The sequence below is a fragment of the Rhinolophus sinicus genome, chromosome 17 (genome assembly GCF_057876585.1).
Source record: "Rhinolophus sinicus isolate RSI-liver-muscle chromosome 17, RSI-T2T, whole genome shotgun sequence".
In the NCBI taxonomy this organism is placed as follows: Eukaryota; Metazoa; Chordata; class Mammalia; order Chiroptera; family Rhinolophidae; genus Rhinolophus; species Rhinolophus sinicus.
In genome coordinates this window covers 135,700,326-135,724,685 of record NC_142517.1, presented here as the reverse complement: position 1 = coordinate 135,724,685, position 24,360 = coordinate 135,700,326, and the positions used below count along the sequence as shown (strand labels likewise).

General features: G+C 34.1%; 1 protein-coding gene across 4 annotated transcripts in view; it reads left to right on the top strand.

The window, feature by feature from the left end:
* LRP1B (LDL receptor related protein 1B) overlaps positions 1-24,360 on the top strand; it is a 1,805,568-nt gene that overhangs the window by 832,887 nt on the left and 948,321 nt on the right. For all 4 annotated transcript variants that reach the window (XR_012497488.2, XM_074335779.2, XM_074335774.2 and 1 more), the window contains exon 6: positions 20,281-20,538. Coding sequence is in view for 3 of the 4 variants with exons in the window: in XM_074335779.2 (XP_074191880.2) it covers positions 20,281-20,538 (258 nt within the window). In the remaining variant the exon portion in view is untranslated. The remainder of the gene's footprint in view (positions 1-20,280; positions 20,539-24,360) is intronic.

The window sequence follows — 24,360 nt, the reverse complement described above, 5'->3', positions numbered from 1 at the left end:
GGGGATGATAGAATGTTAGACAAGAGGCCTTTCATTCCTGTGAATTCATGCAATGCAGACACATTGTTTCATTTTCTACACTTAGTAATGACCTGACTACTGAAATATAGAACCAGTCATTTAAGAGTTGGGAGGAACTTTAAAAGTAAGCAAATACAACTATCCATTGGACATCAAAATCAGTAATTTTCAAATAGAAGAAAGTCTACAATGATAGTTAAAAAATAATTTTAAATATGCATACTTGATAGTACGATGTAGGAGGAGACATAATAGAATATGAATGTCATAATAGAGTGTTCATTCATTTAATGGGATATACATTAAAAGCTAGAAAACATTTTATTAAATATTAGGACTTGTCATTAAATAAATGTTTTAAAAGTAACTGTGAAAACATCTATAGGTATCTAGTAAAACTTCCTGTATATTTTTACTTTATTTTTTAAGAGTTCTGATAACTTGTCAAATCTGATTTTTTTTTTTTCATTTAGCTTATCTTTTTTTAACTGATTTATATTTATTTTGGTGTAGAAATATGTGTTGAATATGTGTACCTAGGGCTGAAAGTGAGCTCATGCAACCTGTAAGAGTGACAATAATAGTCAAATGTATTTAATCTATGAACTGTTGGCAGTTTTATTCCTTATAAATTCAGGGTCATTGGACTACACTATTTGGTGTCCTAACCACTTGCTGTAGTGAGACACTCACCCCAGCATACAATTCAATGGAACCGGTATAGCTTTAGTGATTGCGTTAAAGCAGTAGCAGAATAGAGAACACTAAAATATTGTATGTTCATCAATGTAGATACACTTCTTTAAATGGTACAGTGTACCCCTTGCCATGCAGCAACCAGAGCAGTGAGAGAAGAGAGCCCGTTAGAGAACTTTGAGATTCTATTCCAGCTAACACTTTGCTATTCACTGATTGTGGGTGGGATGGGGAAGACTTTGACTATTTAGTTGTAATAAATACAAATCATAATCTCTGTATAATACACAGAAACATATTTCTAGTCGTGTTAGGAAATGTTTTTATACCACTCTATGTTGTTTTTTTTTTTGCTACAATTCTTAAAAACAAAAACCAACAAACAAAAACAATAAAAAGAGAGAGAAATAAAAATTTAATTCTCTATGTGACTCCTGCTTCTAACATTTAACTCTATTATCATCTACTAGTATATAGTTTATTGATTTATTTTTTCTTTTTGGAAGTTCAGAGAGTTATTCATGGTTTTTCTGCCAGGACTTTTCTGCTTGTGAGGAAAATAGGCAGTTGCCTATAGAGAGAGGGAAGAGGTTTTTTTTTGTTGTTCTGGTTGTTGTTGTTTTGCTAAGAGTCTCCTCAGCCACTTATAATGCTTGGAATTCAGTTATTAAAATATAGCTTCCTTGCTTTTCATTTTCTTTTTTAAAAGAAGCACCCTATATTAGAAAGTGAGTGCTCTTAGGGAGAATAATATTAATTCTTAGTAACCTTGATTACTTATGAGACTAGTGGATCAGAGCTGTTTTAGTATACCATCCTGCTAAGAATGGCTTCCTGCAGAATGACATATGATATGTCTTGACACATGAAGATTTTCTGTTCAGAGGTATTTTCTCATTTTTAGGTAGTCCAAAGGCTAGTTCCTCCACAATTCCACATTTCGTTGAGGCATAACTGTGGGTGGCACTTTATGACGTGATAGTGTATATGAGAAGCTCTGAGCTAGGCATGAGGTTAGAGGACACAAACCAGCATAGTAATCCAGGTTTGTTGTTTTTTATTCAGTCCCATATGCACTGAGGGAATCATGTACACTGTGGTAAGTGGTAGGTGGCAGAGAAGTAGCTCAGTACCTAGAAAAAGTCTGTGCTTGGTAAATATGTGTTGGGTGCTTTAAGCAATATCCTGAACATTCAGGAAGTAGAATGAAGTTACTATGGTGATGAGGGTCAATAAGAGAAAAGGCTGGAACAGATTTCTATGACAGTGGGGTATTGTGCCAGCTTTATCCTGTTATTCAGGGCTCATGCAGCCTTTGTTGTAGTACTGACATCAAAGAATGGTTTGGGGAGTTCTGCGTAATCTCCATAAACGTGCCCTCTTCCCCTAGTCCCTCCTCAGATAAACATGCAATTCTAGTGTGTTTCATATGTATGGAGAGCTGAGAACAAGCTAACCCTTCCACAATCAGGGAGTAGTGCCTCAGCCTCTATCCTGTAGAAATACCAGAGCTTTGCAAGCTACCTTTGAAAGCCTGCTCTGGCCATTGAATATATTTGTCTTGTTTTTGGAATATCCCTACTCTACATCTTCTCTGGCTCTTCACCCAGCTGGAAATCACATTTCCTGATAGGACAGGGTTGGATTACTGATGGAATTTTCATTGTCCAAATTAAACGTCACACTTTCTTTTTTCCTGACCAAACACTGTTAACGAATATGCCAGTGTTAAGATATAAAACTCCTCAAGAATACTCTGTGTGTTTTTTTGGATTATTTTATTTTATTTTATATTTTATTTTTTGCTAGAGGACATCACTTTCACAGCCTAGTAACTTTTTCTGGAATCTAAAATCATTTTTCCAACAACAAATTGGCAAGATTGATAATAGAGAACATAACCATGGAGTCTTATGTGCCATGACACCTTTGATTTACTCATACTCTAAGAAAATACCAGACATAAAAAAGAAGAAAAAAAAAGCATGTCTTAATTTTCTTTACTATTTAACATTATAACTGTAATCTAGCAGAAGACTTCTTTGTTTGGGTATAAAGAATTACATGGTCACATTTGTGGGCTCTAGATCTGATAGTCGAGGAACTTTGTTTTTACGAATGGCACAAGCTATAGGTACAAATTTCTATCATGCTATTTAGTTTTTTGTAGGATTGCTATAGAACTGTTAATTATATCCTCAGTTTAGAATGTGTGATAGGTAATATGTTCTACAATTAACTCCCTTTCTTTGGGCAAGTATAATGAACAATAAATAAAAATGAGGCATATTTAAATTTATAGAAATTACAAGGGGTTTAACTTTAAGAAGTGGCAAGCATATATATATATATATATATATATATATATATATAAACTTTTCTATTGCTTTGTTGGGAAAAGTAGAAGTATATAGCTATTTAAATCCTCAAGGGGGACAAAAACTGGTTTTAATAAGAATATTTTGTTTTTTCTAGTAAGAAAACAATTTTTTTTCAGAGTTCCTTTAAGGCATTCCCTGTATCAACTGCAATGTCAAGGTAGTCACAGCAGTTAGAGATCGCCCTTGGCATTCTTCCCTTGAAATCCATACTTACCCTTGACTTTGATAACTAATATTCTGCATATTCTCCCTAGTCAAGCTGCTTAGAGTCATTTTAGTCCTGAGAAGAGAAAATATGTTGTATTGATTGCAGTTTTAAATGTGTGTGATCATTTTTTTCTTAGCATTAGGACTCACACAGCCTCCATCTGTGCATTCCATGAAAGATAATTTTGCCAAATTATTAGATGAATTGTATCTTAATAGTCTTTAGCAGTTTAGAACAATATACAGTCAAATTACAAAGAACATATCTAGTAAAGCAGCTAGAAATTTGGTATATAATCACCACTGAATACTTAGAACTAATCCGTCTGTTGAATTGCACAGTAGAAAATTGAAATCTTAAATATAGGTAGTATAGTTACATACTTTGGTGGCCCTGTCAGAAAACAGTGAAATAGATTAAATGAACTTTCACTTTCTCACCTATAGATAATGAATTTTCTTCTATCTACCTCCTTCTTCCTTATTCTAAGATGATGGTCTTGTTTCATATTTCCCTGAGAAAAAAACAAGCAAGCGAAAGAAAACTTTCTTATACTGAACTTCATTAAATCTATCAGTCTATCTCAATCTGAAACTTATCACACTGCCTTCCTCTTATTTGAACCAAACACAATGACTTTGCTCCTAAAGTCAATCCCTGCCACCGTGCATCAATCTCATCTCCTTTACCTGTTCATAATTAGACTTACGTGATTGTCTTCTTAATTTCTTGAGTCATTAATTTTTCTTTTCTCCAGTATCATTTGTATGATATGAAACAACTTCCTTTAAATCTAAATTTCTCTCCAGCTATGACTCTATTTCTTGTTTCCCCTTATAAAAATACTCACAGACTGTGTTGTCTCTTTCTCCACTTCCTTCCCTTCTTGCTTGAACCGCTTCAGTGGGTCTTACATTCTTACAGCCCTCTTACACCTCTACTGTCAAGATTATCCATGACCTCCAGTTGCCAAATTACTAAATTATCAGCTTTTAGCACACAACTTATTTTTGTCTCCTCCTATATGGTTTCCCTTTAAAAGAAGTCCATTTACAATTATCTTACCTTACTGAGCATTATTTCTTAGCTTATTTTACTGCATTAGCCTCATTTTGCCAGTATTTTTGGCATGATCTGTGTTCACTCCTTTGGACATCTTCTCTTCCTTTTGATTCCCGAAGTGTTCTAAGCCTGTATCATGACATAAAACAAATAAACAAACAAACAAACAAAAAATAACAACAAACACACACACACACACACACACACACCCTCTTCAATAGTTTTATAGAACATCTAGAGACTGAGACTCACAAGTTTTTATCACCAGCCGTGACCTCTTTGCTGAACACAAGACTCACTTGGATATTGAAATCCAACTCAATATCTACGTTTGAAATTTTTCATAGAAATTCTATGACAGCAAACTCTCTGTGTCCCATACTCTTGATTCTTTTCCCTTGTAACAATGTTTTCTCCAATGTGCCCATCTTGGTACATGTCACCCGCATTTACACAATTGTTCAAACCAAAACTTTGGAGTCATCCCTGACTCCATTCTTTCTCATAAAACCTTCATTTCAAACTTCTAAATATATTCTTAATTGGAGTACTCTCTCTAAGGAACAGCCCACATCCCCATTACTACCAATGCTTTATCTTGTTTCATAGAATTTATCACTGCAAATAATATTAAATTATATTTATTTACTTGCATATTATCTGCTACCCTCACTAAAATGTAAGCCTTATGAAAACAAACAAACAAAAAAACACATTAATTTTGTTAACTGCTGTTTCTCTAGCATCTATGGCAGTGCCTGGAAGAAGCTAACCATGCTCAATAAATATTTGTTAAATGGGTATGTATTTACTGAGACAGTATTTTCTTTTTAGGAGACAAATTTCATGTGGCTTTTTTAAGGACCCATGCTTTCAAACAGGAGTTATTTAAAGGCAATTTTTTTAATGAGACAATGTCAATGACATTTTAATTCATAAATACCAATTTATAACTTAGAGGGACATGTCTGAATTGGGGAAAATGTTTATGTAGTTAAAGTAGTTCCAGCTTGCTACAATTAGAAAATTATTATATTTAAAAGTAGCTAATGTAAATTGAACATCCCTGAATTGTCTAGTTCTAATATTTAATTCAATAACCTAAAATTTGAGTAAATTATATTCTAAAATTTTGGAATGTATTAATATAATCCTTTAAGGTTTATCAATTAAATTTATTTCATTTTTGTTATTAAAAATCATAATGCATTATGCATTTAACTCTGCTTATTAAAATACATTATCATTTTTAAACTTACAAATTTAGTACAATATCTTTAAAAACATTGGAGAATCCATATTCAAACATCCCTCCATGTGTCATTCATTTATTGACTACTTACCATTTTCCAAGTAAAGCCATGCAGATAATAGGGAAAATATTTCTTTGATCTGGTGGACCGGCTCTTTAGAAACAGGGAAATTGTAAGGGCTGCTAATTTGAAAAATGAAAGGTTTTCTTTAGGGGCATGGGGAGCATGGTATTATTGATTTTAACTGTTTTTATGAAATTGTCCTTATTCCTGAGGAACAACATATTTCATTTCTCCTCAGTCATCATATATATTTTTTACTGAAATATTCTCTAAATGAAGGTACCAGTATTTACTAGTAAGGTCTAAATAACTAAAAGGTTATATTGTTTTCAAGTCTGTGGATAATTTACATTGATCAGTAGTTTACATGAGCTATTGCAGTGCCAAGGACAAAATTACAAAACACGGCACTAGACTAATATGTCAACACTAAACTCATCATCTCCTCTTAAATCTGACTCTACTTTCTTTCCTGACTTTCTTATTTTTAGTTTCAGGTGTACAAAGCAATGTAATCGTTAGACATTTATACCCCTCACAAAGTGATAAGCCCCCTCCCCCATCTACCCCTCTGACATTGTATGTATCTGTTACAATTCCACTGACTCTATTCCCTATGCTGTACTTCACATCATATTAACATATGTATATATGTATATGTGTGTGTGTGTATATATATATATTTATAGTTGACATTCATTATTATTCGGCTTCATGTGTACACTGCAGTGGTCGGGCATCTACATCGTCCCCAAAATGGTCTCCCTAATAAGACAAGTGTCCATTGGATACCCTACAAAATCTTTACATTACTGATTATATCCCCCAAACTGTCTTTCGTATCCCTGACTTTCTTTTAATAACACCATCGTTCTTCCCATCACCCAAATCTAAAATTTCTGTATAACCGTTGACTATGTCCCTCATTGTCTACGTAAATCAATCACTGCAATTTGCAACTTCTACATCATTACACCAACCCATCTCTACTTAAGAATTCAATATCACTTATTTCAGGTAATTTATTACATTGTTTATGAGAAATTAAAATGGCATTTCTATGCTCAGTAATCCTGATATCCAATGCCTGTGTACACAATTTTTTTCCATAATTTTGCATTACCTTGTTTATAGTTAAAAATAAGATTAACACCATTCTCTATTTACATGTGTAGAACCTAGTATGTTACTGAACCTCTAAAAATTCTCTGCTGATCACTTTTCTGCTAATGACCTCTGCTTCTAGTAGGAATGTTGGCACAAATGGACATTCTTTGTTTCTGCACTGCATCAATCTAAACAGAAACAAAGATGCTGTTTTCTTTAACCTAACTCCTTTCAAACCTCACTCCAGAAAACCACTACCAAAGCAGTATGTAAATAAGACTTTTACATATTACCTTCCCATCTGATATGACTCACACTATACCATGTTGAAAGTAAAAGCAAAAAGAAACTTAAGAAGTCAAATAGGAAATTTATCCATCTCACTATATTCTACTTACCCATATAGCATCCTATGCGTCGTTTCCAAATTGATCTTAAAGCGTACTGTTTATCATGTTATACTCTCCAAAATTTGCACTGGCTTCCCATTGTACCCCAAATTAAAAATAATTTTATTATTTTGACATTCAATAACTTGTGCAATCTTTCCTCAACCTACTTTCTCAGCTACTATAAGCTCTGTGATTTTGAATCCAGTTGTTTTTACTTTCCAGCTATATGATAATAAACAAGTTACTTAAATTCTACATTTCTTAGTTTTCTTATTTACGAAAAGTGGATAATGTTAGCACCTGATTTATAGATATGTTGTGAGTATACAATAAACTGATAAATGTGAAGCATGGATTGCAGTGTCTGGCTCCTAAAGCATACTCAAAACGGGTTAGCTATTGTAACTATTTTTTTCCGTATATAATCATATATTTAATAAATTGCCTGCTTTGAAAAGAGGAGAATTAATTGAGGTGAAACCAAAACTTATGCAAAAAGATTTATTCCTATCCATGGTAGTCAGTACTATATATGAATACTGGAAATTGGGATGATTATGGAAACCTGGGCATATATGATTTTCATGGTTACAGATTCCAGGTGAGCTCTGGGAATCAAAGCTTTGGTCATCCCTTCCTCCAGGTAATGTAGCAAGCTGGGGTTAAGATCCTGGCTGTTCTTATGTCAATCAGATTATTATTATTATTATTATTATTATTATTAGACTTTTATTAAAATAGCGCTAACAATATTATATTAGTTTCAGGGGCACAATGTTATTACTATTATTCAATATTTATATACCTAAAACAGTGATCACCATAAATCAAGCAACCGTATGACACCCTACTATGTTATCACAATATTATTGACTGTATTCCCCATGCTGTACGTTACATCCCCATAACTTCTTTGTTTTATACTTGGAAATTTGAACCTCTTATTCCCCTTCACACACACACACCCCTTTTAAATTTTTATTACACTTGACATTCAATATTATTTTATATTAATTTCACATGTCCAGCACAGTGGTTAAGCATTAATATAATTTAAGAAGTGATACCTCTGACTAGTCTAGTACCCATCTGGCACTACGCATAGTTATTACCATATTATTTACTATATTCCCCATGGTTATTTTATAACTGCTAATTTGTATTTCTTAAGGCCTTCACCTTTTTCACCCTGTCACCAAACCCCCTCCCATCAATCACCCCGATAAATCTAGTAACCATCTGATACCATACATAGTTATTACAATATCATTGACTATATTACTTATGCTATACCCTATATCCCCATGGTTACTTTGTAACAGCCAATTTGTACTTTTAATCCCTTCCCCTTTTTCACTCACCCCCAACACCCCTCCCGTCGGTAACCATCAAAATATTCTCTGCATTTATAAGTTTGTTTCTGTTTTGTTTGTTCATTTTGTTCTTTAGATCCACATGTAAATGAAATGACATTGCCTTCTTCTCTCTCTGACATACTCCACTCAGCACAATACCCTCCAGGTCCATCCACGGCGAGAACATCTGTTGCGACAGATGGCGAGAACTCATTTCCTTCCAAGGCAGAGCAATATTCTATTGTATATAAGTTCCACCTCCACTTTATGCATATATCCATCAATGGGTACCCAGGCTGCCTCCGCATCTTGGCCATTGTAAATAATGCTGTAATGAACATATGAATGCACATGCTCCTCAAAGTAGTGTTTTGTGTTTCTTCAGATAATTACCCAGAAGTGGGATTACTGGGTCCTTCTTTGCCACTTATTATAGCTTTTTTTTTAAAAATCTATTTTGTCTTGTATAAGTATTGCTACCACAACTTCTTTTTTTCATTTCCATTTTCATGAAATATCTTTTGTCCATCCCTTCATTTTCAATCTGTGTATGTGTTTCAATCTGAAGTGAGTCTCTTGTAGGCAGCATGTGTAAGGGTCTTGTTTTCTTGTCCATCCAGCCACCCTACTTTTTGATTGGAAAATTTAGTACATTTACATTTAGAGCAATTGTTGATAGATATGTAGTTATTGCCATTCTATTATTCATATTTTTATTTTTTATTTATTTTTCCATCTTAAAGAAGTCTCTCTAAGGTTCCTTGTGATACTGGTTAGGTGGTGAGGAACTCCTTTAACTTTTTCTTGTCTGGGAAGCTCTTTATCTGTCCTTTGAGTCTAAGTGATAACTTTGCTACATAGAGTAATCTTGGTTGTAGGAATCTCTTCTTCATCACTTTGAATATTTCCTGCCAATCCCTCCTGTCCTGCAAAATTTCAGAGAAATCAGTTGATAGTCTTATGGGAACTCCATTGAAGATAATTAATTGTTTTTATCTTGGTGCTTTTAAGATTCTCTTTTTGTCTTTAACCTTTGTCATTTTAATTATGATGCATCTTGGTGTGGGCCTGTTTGAGTTCATCTTGTTTGGGACTTCCTGAGCTTTCTGGGCTTGTATGTCTATTTCCTTCTCCATGTTAAGGAAGTTTTCAGTCATTACGTATTCAAATAGGTTTATAATTCCTTGCTCGCTCTCTTCTCTTCCTGGTACCCTTATGATGCGAATGTTTGTGCACTTGATATTTTCCCCTTAAACGCTCTCTCTCTCTCTTTTTTTTTTTCTCTTTTTTGATAATTTTTGCTGTTCCGATTGGATAATTTCTGCTACCTTATCTTTCAAATTGCTGATTCCGTCTTCTGCTTCATCTAATCTACTCTTGATTCCCCCTAATGTATTCTTCATTTCAGTTATTGTATTCTTTATTTCTGAGGTTTTTTTTTTTTTATGTTTTCTAGCTCCATTTTTATTTTTCCTACCTGTCTGTTGAAGTTCTCCCTGAAATCATTGATCATCCTTATAACCAGTGTTTGGTATTCTGTGTTTGTAGATTTGCTTGTCTCTATTTTGTTCAGTTCATTTCTGGAGCATTGCTATGTTCTTTTATTTTGGAAATGATTTTTTGTCTCCCCATTTTGGCTGCCTCCCTGCATTTGTTTATATGTAGGGCTGCTATGCCTCCTGGTCTTAGTATAGTGGCCTTACATAGTAGTTGTCCTGTGGGACCCAGTGGTGCAATTCTCCTGGTCACCAAAACCAGGAGCTCCAGTGCGCTTCTTGTGTGGGATCTGTATGACCTCCTGTTGTAGTTGTGATGTGATTACTATATGCACGTCAATAGGAAGGATAACCCCTCAAGCTGATTGGTTGTGAGGGCTGGCTGTGACTGTTGTGGAGGGGCTGTCACTACAGAGTAGGGTTTACTCTAGTGGGTCTCTCATGCCTGCCCAGTATGCCCTTTGGATGTGTTGTCCTTAGAGGTGGCCAGTGATGGCCAGATTCAGTTCGAAGATGTCTACTGGGCCTATCAACCCCCGGGACTCCTAGGAGGGAAACTGAGGCAGGCCAAGTTCAGCTGCAGTCCACCTGGCATGAGCCACAAAAAAATCAGGAGATGGCTGCCACTTTTGCTGTGCTTGGAGGTGCCTTAAGAGTCCAAGCCAGGAACCAAGGCTGGCTATTGCTAGTGCTGGGCTTAGGGCTGCTCAGCCAGAAGTACTGGACATATATAAGCCAGATGCCGCTTTTTTGGGTTTTGCGAACCTTTGAGAGATTTCAGGAAAATCTACAGCATGAGCCAATGCAGGTCATTTATACAGAAAAGCCACTGGAAGTGGCTTAGGTGGGCCTGAAACATGAATGTGTGGGCAGGGTCTCTGAATCACCAGGGCTAAGCGAATGAACAGTGTTAGCCAGTTTGATGTAGACACAGATATAACCTCTGCATGTATCTGCATGTATGGAAGGGGAGGGCTCAACAAATAAACAGTGGCTTCTGCCAGCTCTTCCATTTGGGAGAAAGTTGCCCCTCCAGCTCTTACTCTGAAGTTAGACAACTCACTTCCTCCCTATATGCCCCTGGTTCCTTTCAAGCTGTTTCCCCAGCACTGGAGCTCACAGTGATTCAGCCATCAGTGGGTAAGTCCATGCATGGTCCCTTTAAGAGGAGTGCCTGACACTCCAGCTGACCTTCATCTCACTCAGCCAAAATCTCTGTTGTTTTTCACAGTCAGAAATTATGGGGACTTCTCTCCCCAGCACTGATTCCCTCGGTTGGGGAGGGGCGGGAGCCCCTTGCTCCTAAGGGGGGAGGAGAGCCTCTGCAGCTGAGATATGTCTCACAATTTTTAATGGTCACACACAGGTGTGGAACTAGCTCATTCTGTGTCTCTGCCCCTCCTACCAATCTTGTGATCATTTCTCTATGTCCATAGTTGTAGGGCTTCAGTTCAGCTAGACTTTAAGTGATTATCAATAATGGTTGTTCTGTGGTTTAGTTGTAATTGATGTGTTCTTGAGAAGATGTGGGCACAGCATTTACCTACTCCACTATTTACCAGAGGAAAAAACAAAACAAAACAAAAAAACAACGACAAAAAAAAAAGCTATTGTCACTTTTGTTATGAAGTACTTCCACTACTCATACATACTCTACCCTTCAGAAATCCGAAAAACTGAAGTCAGTATCTTCCCAATATATTCTAGTCTTTCCCACATCTGTGCTTTTGTTAAAGTTATTTGTTCTACCTGATTTTTTTTTTATTTTTTTTATTTTTTTATTTCTGCATGTCTGATTCCTGATCTTCTATTAATGATAGGCTGAGTTCAAATGCCATCACTATTTAGGAACTTTTGATTCTACTAAACAGATGTGTTTTAGTCTGTTTGTGCTGTTTTAACAAATACCACAAACTATGTGGCTTATAACAACAGCAATGTGTTCCTCACAGTTCTTAAAACTGGAAATTTGAGATCAGGATACCAGAATGGTAAGATTTCTCTCTAGGTCACAACCATTCACAGGCATATTGTATCCTCACATAGCAAAAGGAGGTAAGGATCTCTCTGGAGCCTCTTTTATAAAGCATCAATCCTGTTTCTGATGGTTTTACCCTCATGACTTAAGCACCTCACAAAGTCCTCCCATTACTTGTAATACCATTATCTTTGGGAGTTAGGATGTCATCAAACAGATTTGGAAGACGTGAACATTTGAATCATAGCAAGATAAATCTAACCATTCTTTGAAATTCAATGTCACAATACATCTTTCATGAAAGGCGCCAAACCTGATTTGAAAATATAGAACATTTATATAATACCTCAATCTTTCTCCTAGATTATCTTTCCTGAAGGAAGACTGTCTTACTGATTTCCATTAGATCCTAACTGAGTGCCTTAGATCTTTAAATAACTAAAAAATAAAATAAAAATACTATTAAAAAAAGGATTTTCATCCAATCAAAAATTAGATCAGTACAAATACACTGCGACAATAAAAGATAGTGCTGAGATAAATTTTAGCATTATTGTAACAATATACATTTTTTTGCTTAGCCCAGTACTTCTTCTAATGCATTTTAATGTGTCTACATTTGATTCATATTTCATTTATTCTTTTATAAAATAGGATAAAAGAGTTTATTCTGATATATGGCACAATATATCCTTATTCTAAGTATCATTCTTTTCAGTAAAGATATTTTCTCTTAAAAAAATATTTGAGGAAAACAGAAACAAATTTTGTCATATATGTCTTAGAAATGAAAAAAAAATATTTCAAACATTTATTTTAATTTTTCATTTATGTGATATTACCGTATTTCCCCCAAAAATAAGACCTAAGCCGAAAATAAGCCCTAGCATAATTTTATAGGATGCTTGTAATATAAGCCCTATCCTCAAAACAAGCCCCAGTTAAGATCGTTAATCAGACAGATGTCCATTGCAACATATGACGTCCATTGCAACACATGACGTCCATTGCATCCCATGATGGACTTATTGAATTATAAAATAATAACATTAATATATACTTAAATATAAATAAATAATATTATTGACACTAATACTTAAGATAAATGATAATATAAATTATAATTAAGTATTTATAAATACCCAACGGGTGACTTTGGACGAGAGGTAAACGACTATGTAAACAAATGAACTCAAGACTTATTGCTGAATGACCAATCGGAGTACACACACAACGCATGAATAATATGAGCACTTGATAACGAATGGATGTGGTTGTATCTAATATGAATCTTCATAATTCATCATGTGTTGTAATGGACGTACTTAATGCACTTATGTGAGATAAAGAAACGTTTTCTGAATTTTGGCGCCTGCAATTTTTTGTCGCTTTTGTGTGGACCATCATTCTTATCTATCATCATTTTTGTTGCCACTCCTCTCTCGTAAGTTTTCAACTAACACTTGATTTAATGGTAGATTTAAAGGGAATAATATTTTGACCCCCAGACAAGTTGAGTTCAAAAACAAAGAGCTACTCCAGCGAGTATAAGAAAGGAATTGTGGAGGACTCCCAGGGCAAAAATCTTACGGCTTTCTGCAAAGAGAAGAAGTTGGATTTCTGATTAGTTAGAAAATGGCGAGCAGAGTATTATAACCTCAGTCAACAGGTGAATGACCGAAATGCAAAGAAGTGCAAGTGTGGATCAGGTCGGCAAGCATTATTTTCTGAGCTGGAAGACATCATCTGTGAATGGATTGCTGACAGGAGAGCAAAGGCTTTGGTTGTGCGCAGGGCTGATATTCAAGTGATTGCCCTTGCAATGACACCACAGGTAGAACTATCCCCAGAAGAATTCTAAGGATCACAACACTGCCTGGATGGCTTCTTTCAACAATATGAACTGTCTCTAAGATCGATAACACTGTTCAAGCTGGAAGATACTGAAGTTATTAAACATGCACTTGCATCCAAGTCCTTTGTTGATGGCATTGACTTTTCTAAATACCAACTCTCCAACATGATTGCTATGGATGAAACTGCAGTGTTTATGGGCCAAGGATCTCAAATGACAGTTGATCAAAGGGGTGCTTCATTAATCTTCATTCCCTCCACTGGTTCTGAAAGTGCACATGTTACCTGTATTTTGGCAGTTCATCTAGATGGAAAGAAAGCCCCACCTCTAATCATCACTAAGGGCAAGAAAGATAAGGTTGAACGGGTTTCAGGCATTTATGTTCTTGAAACTGAAAAAGCCTGGAGCACACAAGCAGTTATAAGGAAGTGGGTCAATTTAATGCTGCCACTTGTTTTGTGAGGTGGCCAAAGAGGTCTGCTAGTCTGGGATTCAGCCAGCACTCACCGCGCTAAGACATGAAGAACTTCCTTGCAGAGAGAAGAATAGATCAAATAATGATCCCACAGGAATGGCTGCCTATCTCCAGACTCTTGATATGGCAATAAACAAGCCAATCAAGGACCATTTGTGCATGGAAATCAATGACTACATTGAAAATAGAATGGAGAAAATCAGCATGGAAACTTTGTGAAGCCTAGCCTGCAGGAGGTTATGATTTGGGTGAAGAATTCATTGGATGAAATCACTGACAGTTGTATTGCCAATGCACTACAAGCAGGCTACATGGACAAGAAGTGTTCATTTAAGGAGAGCTCTATTGCTGGACATGAGAGATTGAGGCCAATGGTTCAAACAGGAAATAGAGTCACAAGAAATTAAAGCCAGAATTTGGGGTTTAGAGAGTTATGATGATGTTCCAGAAGAAGATAACATGATTGTATTTGAATAAATGTAGATTTTTGTATATGAATAAATGAATAAATGTAGATTGCTGTACATGAATAAATGTAGATTGTTTTACATGAAAAAATAAGATATCCCCTGAAAATAAGCCCTAACGAGTCTTTTGGAGCAAAATTAATGTAAAATCTAGTCTTATTTTCAGGGAAATATGGCAATTTTATTTGTATTTTTAGTTTGGTTTGGTTGACTGTGATCTATAATTTATTATATTATTTGAATAATGATTTTTTCCTCCTTTTAAAACTAAATTACTTTCTCCTGATATTTCATATTCAACTCTTTCTATTCTTGGCATACTTTTAGAATGTTTGAAATGTATTCTCTACACAGACTGCTCTTCATTTTGTTTTCGCGTAGTAGTAATTTATATCCTATAAGGTTTTGCATGATTTTTTATTAAAAATTGTTAACTTGTAATTCTTGTTTCTCATTTCTAACTTCATCACATTTGCCTGATTTTCAAAGATTTCATATAATTTGTATATGATAAATTAAAAGTAAAACTTTTAAAATTTTTTGTTTCATTATTTTATGTTCATATTGTTTAAAGAAACAAAAGAGTTCTTTCGGTTGTATCGATTACACATTTCTCTATTCTCATCCTTTTAATCTTACTCTGACTTTTTATTTTATATATCTTACATGCAAGTCATTATTTAACCATTTATTTAGTTGTATCTGGGATTCTTTTGTTGTTGTTTATATTTGACCCACCAAATATCGAGTTGCACCTACTGAACTTCATTCAGTGGAGATAATTGTTCACAGTTTCAGGCTTAATTAATTATACATTTATATATGTATATGTGCATATATATGCATTTTTATTATGCATGAATATTTATTAGGTTTGTATTTATTTGTAAGTTACTGAATCCACAATTCCAATCACTTAAAAGGAAACTTGCTAAAATAATGTTTTTAGAATTGATTGCAAAAATGGGAAGTTTAATTGAAACCTTAAAAGTAATTTTTATTTACCTTGAAAATATTACTTAGTATTGATTGTATGTCTAAATCATATTGTTATAGTGTATAAATACACTTTTAGTATATTTTTGATAATGAGAAGATAAGGATACGTTGGCAAGAAAATGGTTATAGTAATTTGGAATTTAAGTAGGTATTTTTATGAATCTAGTCAAATGAGTTTTTCTATGTTTCCAAGTTTATCTTTTTAATTTACATTTTTTTAATCAGTCTTTAAAAATTATAGCACTTATTAGTGATATATATATATATATATATATATATATATATATATATATATATGATCGGAATAAATCACTTTCTGATCACATAGAGCACGTATACACATCTCCATAACTAAGAGAGAAAATATTGTTTTTTATGCTGTTGACATATGGTGAGTGATGAAAAGGATGAAGACAATTTCCTTGTCTGGCATGGATCAATTGACAGCCCATTGGTGAGGTTTTCTCAGCCAAAATCATGGTTCTCTAAGGTAGAATATTGACTGAGTGCTTTCTTGTCTTTCAGCCTCTTCCATGTGGAAAGTTATTATTTATCCTCACTAAGTGTTGATGTAGGTATTCCTTTGGCTGAAGAAAGCTAATATGCCTTTCAACTGTTCCTTTGGGAAAACTGTTCACTAACTCTAATGATGACATCTGATAAGAACATCACATTTATTCTAGTCAGTCTTTTATCCTCATTACCCAAGCTAATGGTGCTCTTCAACTGGCATGTGGAAACTTGAGGTAATGAAGCACACTACAGTGAGAAGTCATGCAGGTAGAGACAGATTACCTTCACCAGACCTATGCCAGCTTTCATCATGAAGTAATAAAAGAGGAAAAAATAAAAGATGCACATCCTTCACCTCTGATGATTTCTGTGGGTCTTGTGTTTCAATGGCTTCTCCCCCTCCCTCCCCAACTCCATTGCTAGGTCTTAAGTTTACTTGTCTAAAGAGGGATACCACAGTTAATAATTAGCAGAGACTATTGACTATTACTTCAATACAGTACCTAACAACTAATATTATAAATATTCTTCCTCCAGTATGTCATTTAAATTATAAAGTCACCATTATTATATCAAACCATGTTAGATTATGAAGCATCTGATTTTTTTTTTATTGGTTTCTGTTTGAAGGTTTAAAATCATTGGTTGATATGTTTTCCATTAAAACAATCAACTGAGTCACTGAAAAAGCAGCCATAAAAATCAAATAGATTGATCTATTAAGTCAAGTACCATGTTTCCCCGAAAATAAGACCGGGTCTTTTATTAATTTTTTTTCCAAAAGACGCATTAGGGCTTATGTTCAGGGGATGTCATCTTGAAAAATCATGCCAGGGCTTATTTTCCTGTTAGGTCTTATTTATGGGGAAATGCAGTAAGTATTGCCTGTGTTGATTATTAATTCATTTTTATCTCAGTTTCTCAAGGGAATCTCAGTACTCCTTCATATGCCAACTTCTCTCCAAAGAATGTTTACTTAGATGTACTGACTGGTAGCCAGTTAAGAAGTTAGTGTCTACATCTGGACTTCTCATAAAGCTAGGCAACAAAGAAGCTTTCAATAATGGCTCATTTTTGAATGAGACTAAAAGTCTCATTTGAATTACTTTTTGAATAACTAAAATTTTTTGAGTGAATTTTTGAATGATTAAAAGTCATTTCAGTTGTCAAATGAAGACAGTAAGCACTAACATTAATGTCAGTTTATTTTTCTTAATCTGATAACACAGTCATCTAAGACCCCTTCATAATCTGAGAAATCTATAATCCAGCAGTTTTCAAGAGTGTCAAGGCCAACTAGAAAGCAACACAGCTAGGAGTGGTAAAAAAGACCAAGTCTGGAATTCCAAATTAGGGATTGACAAAGGGCAAGTATTACATGGTTCAAGATGGCTTTAAGAAATTAGATGAGGGTAAAGGGGATCAATATAGGGTGATGGAAGGAGAACTGACTCTGGGTGGTGAACACACAATGTGATCATTGGATAATGTATTACAGAATTGTACACCTGAAACCTATATAACTTTACTAACAATTGTCACCCCAATAAACTTTAATTTGAAAAAAAAAAAAAAGAAATTAAGAGAGAAGCCAACTGGCTAACCAAGCCCAGATGTGGTCACTTGACAAGGTTATGTTAAACAATGATAACTTGCAATTTTACTGACATTTCTGAGAGAACTCTTTATTGTGGAAATGATCTTAGCATTTTTGAGACTTCTTTTTTGTTGGTTTATACTAGGCAGTCCAGGACAAGTATGTTTTCTCTACTGGGAAGAAACTTTCAGGCTAACCAGTTTTATAATTTTATTGATACTTTTCTTGTTGTTATTTTTGTTGTTTTCATGTTTTTATTACATCAAAAAATTTTGGTGTCTTTCTAAAGGCATAGAAAAATTCTGTGGCTCAATTGAGAGAACATCTTAGGGGGTAAAAGTTTAAATACTCATGGAAGGCCTTGGGATGCATTTTAGAGTTGATATGTTAAATCTGTGAGGGAAGACACAATCTTCATTGGAGAGCATTTCTATCTGAGAAAAACAGGAGACGGATCTCTCTACTCCCACCAGAAAAGATAAAGACTATTAAATAATACATTCAAAACATTAGATTAATTTAATTATATTAGTCATTGTATATATATTTGCTTTTCTCCTACCTTTACAGTTCTCAGTATCGGTTTTTTGAGTAATCAAATAATGTTTATGAAATTGTCTAAAGAGCGAGTCTTTCTCTGGGTTTCATTCATAGGTTAAGAAAACCAAATTATTTTGTAACATTTTACAGAATGTTTCTAGAGAATTCTACACAAGAGTTATATGTGTGACTTACATATTCATAAAATTTGTGCTGAATGGACATCATGTTCCAAGCTTTTTTCTAAATGCTAAAGATACATTAGCAAAAGTAGAAAAATGATAAATCAGAAAAAAATAAGATGTATATAATTGTTGGTAGTCACAAGTGAAAAATAAATCACAAAGGGGAATAGAAAGGGGCTTGTAGTTTTTACAAAATAATAAGAGACATCCTCACCAGAAAGGTGACATCCAAATAATACCCAAAATGAGGTGAGCAAGTTTGCCATTCTTATGTATTGATAATGATAATTCCAAGAAGAAGGAAGAGCCTCTGATTGGGTAGCTTACCTGGCCAGTTCAAGGAACAGTAAGAAAGTCAGTGTATCTAGAGTAAGACACACAAGGGTGAAAGTAGTCAGGAGATGAAGGAAATGGAGTCAAAGAGGTAATGAAAATACAAATCAGATAGAGGTTTATAGGCCATTATAGAGGTTTTGATTTTTACTGGGATTGGAATGAGAGCCCTTTGAGGAACTGGGCAGAAGACTGAGTGATGTACCTTACCATTTTAAAGGTATAACTGGCTATTGTGTGAGATAGACTAAAAAAGGAGGCGAGCACAGATGGAAGCAGAAAAACCAGTTAGAAGTTTGTTGGAATGATCCAGTTGAGAGATGATGGTCACTTGGATCAGGAAGATTATAGTAGTCCTTGGGAAGTGGCCAGATTCCAGTATGTTTGATATCAGAGCCAAAGATTTAATGATGCATTGCATATAGGGCAGAGAAAAAAAAGTGGTGAAGATTTTCTTTATTTTTTTCTATTCCCTAATTATCAAATAAGTTACTCAGAATATGACTATATAGCTAAACTCTTTCAACATTGTTTTATATAAGATTTTACTGTTATCTTCAAATCTTAAAAGATATTGAAATTCTGGTCAGTTAATACATATTCATCAAAAACTCACCAATCTTAACACAAGCAAAAATGCCTTGTTCAAAAAGTAGTATTGGACAGGTGTCTTTTACCTTTAGAATCTCACTTTCCTGACTATAAGGCAGGAATGAAGAAGAAAGTAGCTCAGTGATCATAATCTACTCACTAAGGGAATGTGTGATTATTTGGCGCCTGGGACCGGTAAAGGAGCCATAAGTCTGAGGTCACAGGTGCTCTTTGAATGAACAAGCCTATGAGCTTTGCATGTTGTGCTCCAGAGAATCTGCTTCTGACATCATACATACACCTCAAAAAAGCATGCCCTTGCTCACAAGGGAAACCTGTAAAACTGTATGAAGAGGTCAGTCCAGATCCATTATCATTGCTAGAAAAACTACTCACAAGCTCTTTTTTTTTTTTTTTTTCCAACAATGAAAGTAAATAGCATTGCCCTCATATTCAGACAACATTTTATGACTAACCCATTCTGGACTGTTTTCTTTAGAGAACTGAGCTGAAATATATAGTTAGTGAAGCATATATAAGGGTCTTGAATAAATTACTTTGCAATCATTTTTTTTTAATTTTAAAGATGCACTAAAATACAGAATAACTCATTAACTAATGCAGAATTGTAAAAACAACAACAGCAACAACAAAACAAACAAACATGTAACTCTCTTTGACTTAACTTACTTTCCTCTTTCTCTTTTGTTTAGAACCTACAGATAGACCACCTATGCTGTTGATTGCAAATTCCGAAACAATTGAGGTTTTCTATCTTAATGGAAGTAAAATGGCAACTCTGAGCTTAGTCAATGGCAATGAAATTCATACTCTGGATTTTATTTACAATGAAGATATGATTTGTTGGATTCAATCAAGAGAATCTTCAAATCAGCTTAAATGTATCCAGATAACCAGAACAGGACGATTAACAGATGAATGGACAATCAACATCCTTCAATCCTTCCACAGTGAGTGTTTCAATTCATATTATATGCCACTCTTTAAGGATTTTATTTACAAACTAGTAGACAGGATTCTTAGATTTCCTAGCCTAGCTTATAGGAGAGCTATATATGGAAGTATGAATGTGCTTAAATAAACATGTTCCCTACATGTTTTGCATATACTCACATACATACATATACATAGAGTTTCACTGTTTATGCAAGTAATAAATTGCAGTTAATTTTAATTATTTCTTTAATGTTTGTTAAAGTATCACCTAGATGAGAATTGTGATTTTTCACTGAATAATAGTTCACAATGTGATAGTGAAGATGGGATTTTTTTAAAGCAAGAAATAATTCATAATTATAATCTCATCAACTGTAGTATTTGTTAAAATACCTTGAAAACCATTAGGTTTATGCAAAGTGGTAACTAAGACTTGGTTTGCTGACTTTTTTTCAACAGTAAATCACAGTTTTTATACACTCTTCTTCCAAAGAATGATTTATGATTTGTGACTCACTTTGATTTCTTATGCCAGAAATTCACAATCTAGTAACTGTTGTTTTCTTCCTGTATATTATCATAAACTGAAATCACATTGGTACACACATTCACTCCCTCACTCACATATGCATGCATCTTATCTCTCTCTCTCTCTCTCTCTCTCTCTCTCTCTCTCTCTCTCTTTCTCACCCTCACCCTCTAACCCTCCCTCTCTCCCTCCCTCCCTCCATTGCTCTCCCATAATAGTATAAAAATTTATCTGTGCTTGTCTGGGGAAACTGTATGCATGGTAATTTCAAGATGTATCTATTTATTTTATGATATATAAAAAAATTCTTATTCTTACAAATGCTGCTAACATAAAAATAGGCAGACAAATGAAAAAGAATATACAATGAAGGAGGAAAAAAAGAGGGACTTCTGTGATTGAATAAATGTAGTATTTGGATGTTGGATTCAATAATCATGTTTTATTAATGTTTTTGCTATACAATTAAAGGGATTGGTTATCGATCCTTATTAAAAATAAGAAAATAGCATGATATAATGTTAGATAATTATGATTAGATGAACTAAATCAGTGGCAAAAATCGTAAAAAAAATGGAATATGAAGGTATGATTTTTGCATATGTAAGTGAATAGAAATAAATGTTTAACAAATAGAATCTAACAATTTGAAGATCCCCTAAAATAAAACAATTGATAAAACCATTTAGTCTGACAGTGGACCCAGATGCATAGAGAAAGCAGTGGACACTGGCTAGTTCAAGGATTCTATGGAGAGATAACAATTCATAATAAATAGTAAATACCAAGTGCAACTAGCTCAAGGAGTGCAGCCATGTGATTTGAGTATTACAGACACTGACTTAGCTAACAGTTGGAAACTGAATAAAAGACCCCCAGTTCCTGCCATGTTAGTGATTACCTCACTTAATCCAAATGTATTTGTCCCTAGCAAATGGAATATTGGCAGTCAAATAGCTACAATATTCACTGTTTCCAGGTAAAATTATTTTCTAAGCTTACTTAAGCAACATTTCCTCTCTACATAATGTGCCCTAATAATTATAGTAATCCTTTCTTGAGTATGTATTTTAAAATATTATTTTAAGTAAATCTGGAATGGTCAAGCAATTACACATTAGACTATAGACAGTAATTAGTAAATTAGATTTAATTTGATTTATAAAACAATTCTTGGCCAATATAAAAAAAGATATTTTTTCCTAAGGTAATTCATTGAGATGTTAAATAGAACACTTATTTTGAACTATAGAAAACAATTGAAATGGAAACATTTTAATTAGACTAGATCATATTTGATGAAGTTGTATTTAAGCCATGCATTTTCAGACACGTTAGAAAAAAGTGATTAAATGTGTGGAAGTAATTCAATGATGGCAGTGGGACAGAGGTATGAGCAGGACCATGGTCCTCCATCATCACTTGTAAGTCACATATTTCATCAACATGTTACAGAACAGCTGCCATTGGATATGATAGTCTCTGCATTCACCATGACAGTTTGTGAGTTTATAATGAAATATGAATATTCCTTACATATATAATTACATAAAATCTCTGTTACACCATATGAACAAAAGTAATGAACTGATGGGACTATGCCTGAGTAACTGTCACTATCCACTGTTTCAGAGATTATCTCTTTAGCTTTCCCTCCCCCATTATTTTTAAATTCATTTCTCTGAATTTACTTGCAAAAAACATTATATGTATGTATGTTTCAATGTCAACCTTATTTATTTTCCACTTCAACATCTGCCAAAACCTACTAAATTAAATTCTTGATTGGGTAACTTTTGGATTCTGATACTATACTTCTGTCTTTCATCAATCTTACTTTTTTCTCTTAAGGTAACAACTCTCTCATAATCACATAATATTCATAGACAACATTTACTGAATGTGGTTTAGTGTGCTAACAATTCTACATATATATCTCATTATCATCACAAAAATGTCATGATATGTACATATACTATTTATAATTGTCAGTTTACAGATAAAAAAGTAAACTTGAAGAAGAGAATCTTTTTTGAAGTTAATAAGAAATCCTTGCATCTTGATTTCAATAAATACTAAGCAATGACCTTTTTTAATTGTGAAATATACTCTATTTACCTCAGCCTAGCTTAGAAATTTCATAGCCTTCACTGTTTCACAAGCATCCTCTATTAAGGTATGTCTGCTCAATAATGACCAGACTGTTTCCATATTACAAATACAAGCATAATCTCAGGGTAATATAATCCACCTACATCAGTAGAAATGCTAGTCCCAAATTGTGTCAATTTATAATGAGTCTGCACTTCAGAAGATGATTATGAAAGTTTACAGCATTATCCTAAGAGTACACTGTGTCACATAATGATATAGAAATCAGCATAGAAACTCGACATACTTGATTTATAAGGTATATCCTTAAATACTGAATTTTTGCAAACTTTACAATTATCTTTCTCTACCTGATTAATGAGAATTTGATCACATTGTTTTAATTTGCGTCTTATGATTACTGGTGAAGTTGTACACTCTAATGTTCCGATGTGGACATATATATAGATTTCAATGTCTACAGCTCTGCTAGAAGGATCATGGTGCTTTATTACTTAAAGTCAAAACTATTTATCTCAAGATAAAATGAACGTTTATTGTTTGGATTCTTTGCAGGCAGCTGACCTACCTTGCCTCTTTCCACTCAAATCCCATGGTCCACCTAAAAAGTAGTACTTATACTTCCTTTAATGCACTTTGTTTTCCCATGCCCATGTATGTTTGTGTATACTGCTTCTTCACTATGGAAAGTAAGTTCTCATTTCCTATAACCAAGCATTTCTTGCTCATTCTTTAAGGTACTATGTCCTTTCCAGAAGTATCCCAGTTGAATTTAGTAGCCCTTCCCATGTGACCTAAGACATCATAGCACAATTGTATTATATTTTAATTTTGTGTTTACCTGTTTGTTTCTCCAAATAAATGGTGACTGCTTTATGTTTAGGATGTGAGTAAAGGGTGAGGAGTTAAGACTTAGAAGGAGCAAGGTTACAGCCAACTTCTGGAGAGATTATGCCAAATCATTACCAGAAACATTCAGAAAACCAGTCAGAATCATGGCTAAGTAAGATCTGATCTATATCTAGATGATAGCCTCACATGTCAATTTTGGTGTTTCTGAGTTACTAGGTCTGTTCAATGACTACTGGCTTTTATTTGGCTTCAGTCTCTGTCTTCCTCAAAACGTACACATATATGTGTAGATGTATTTTGGGACCTAATCTCAATGACCACAGGACCAACTTTATTCAAACCT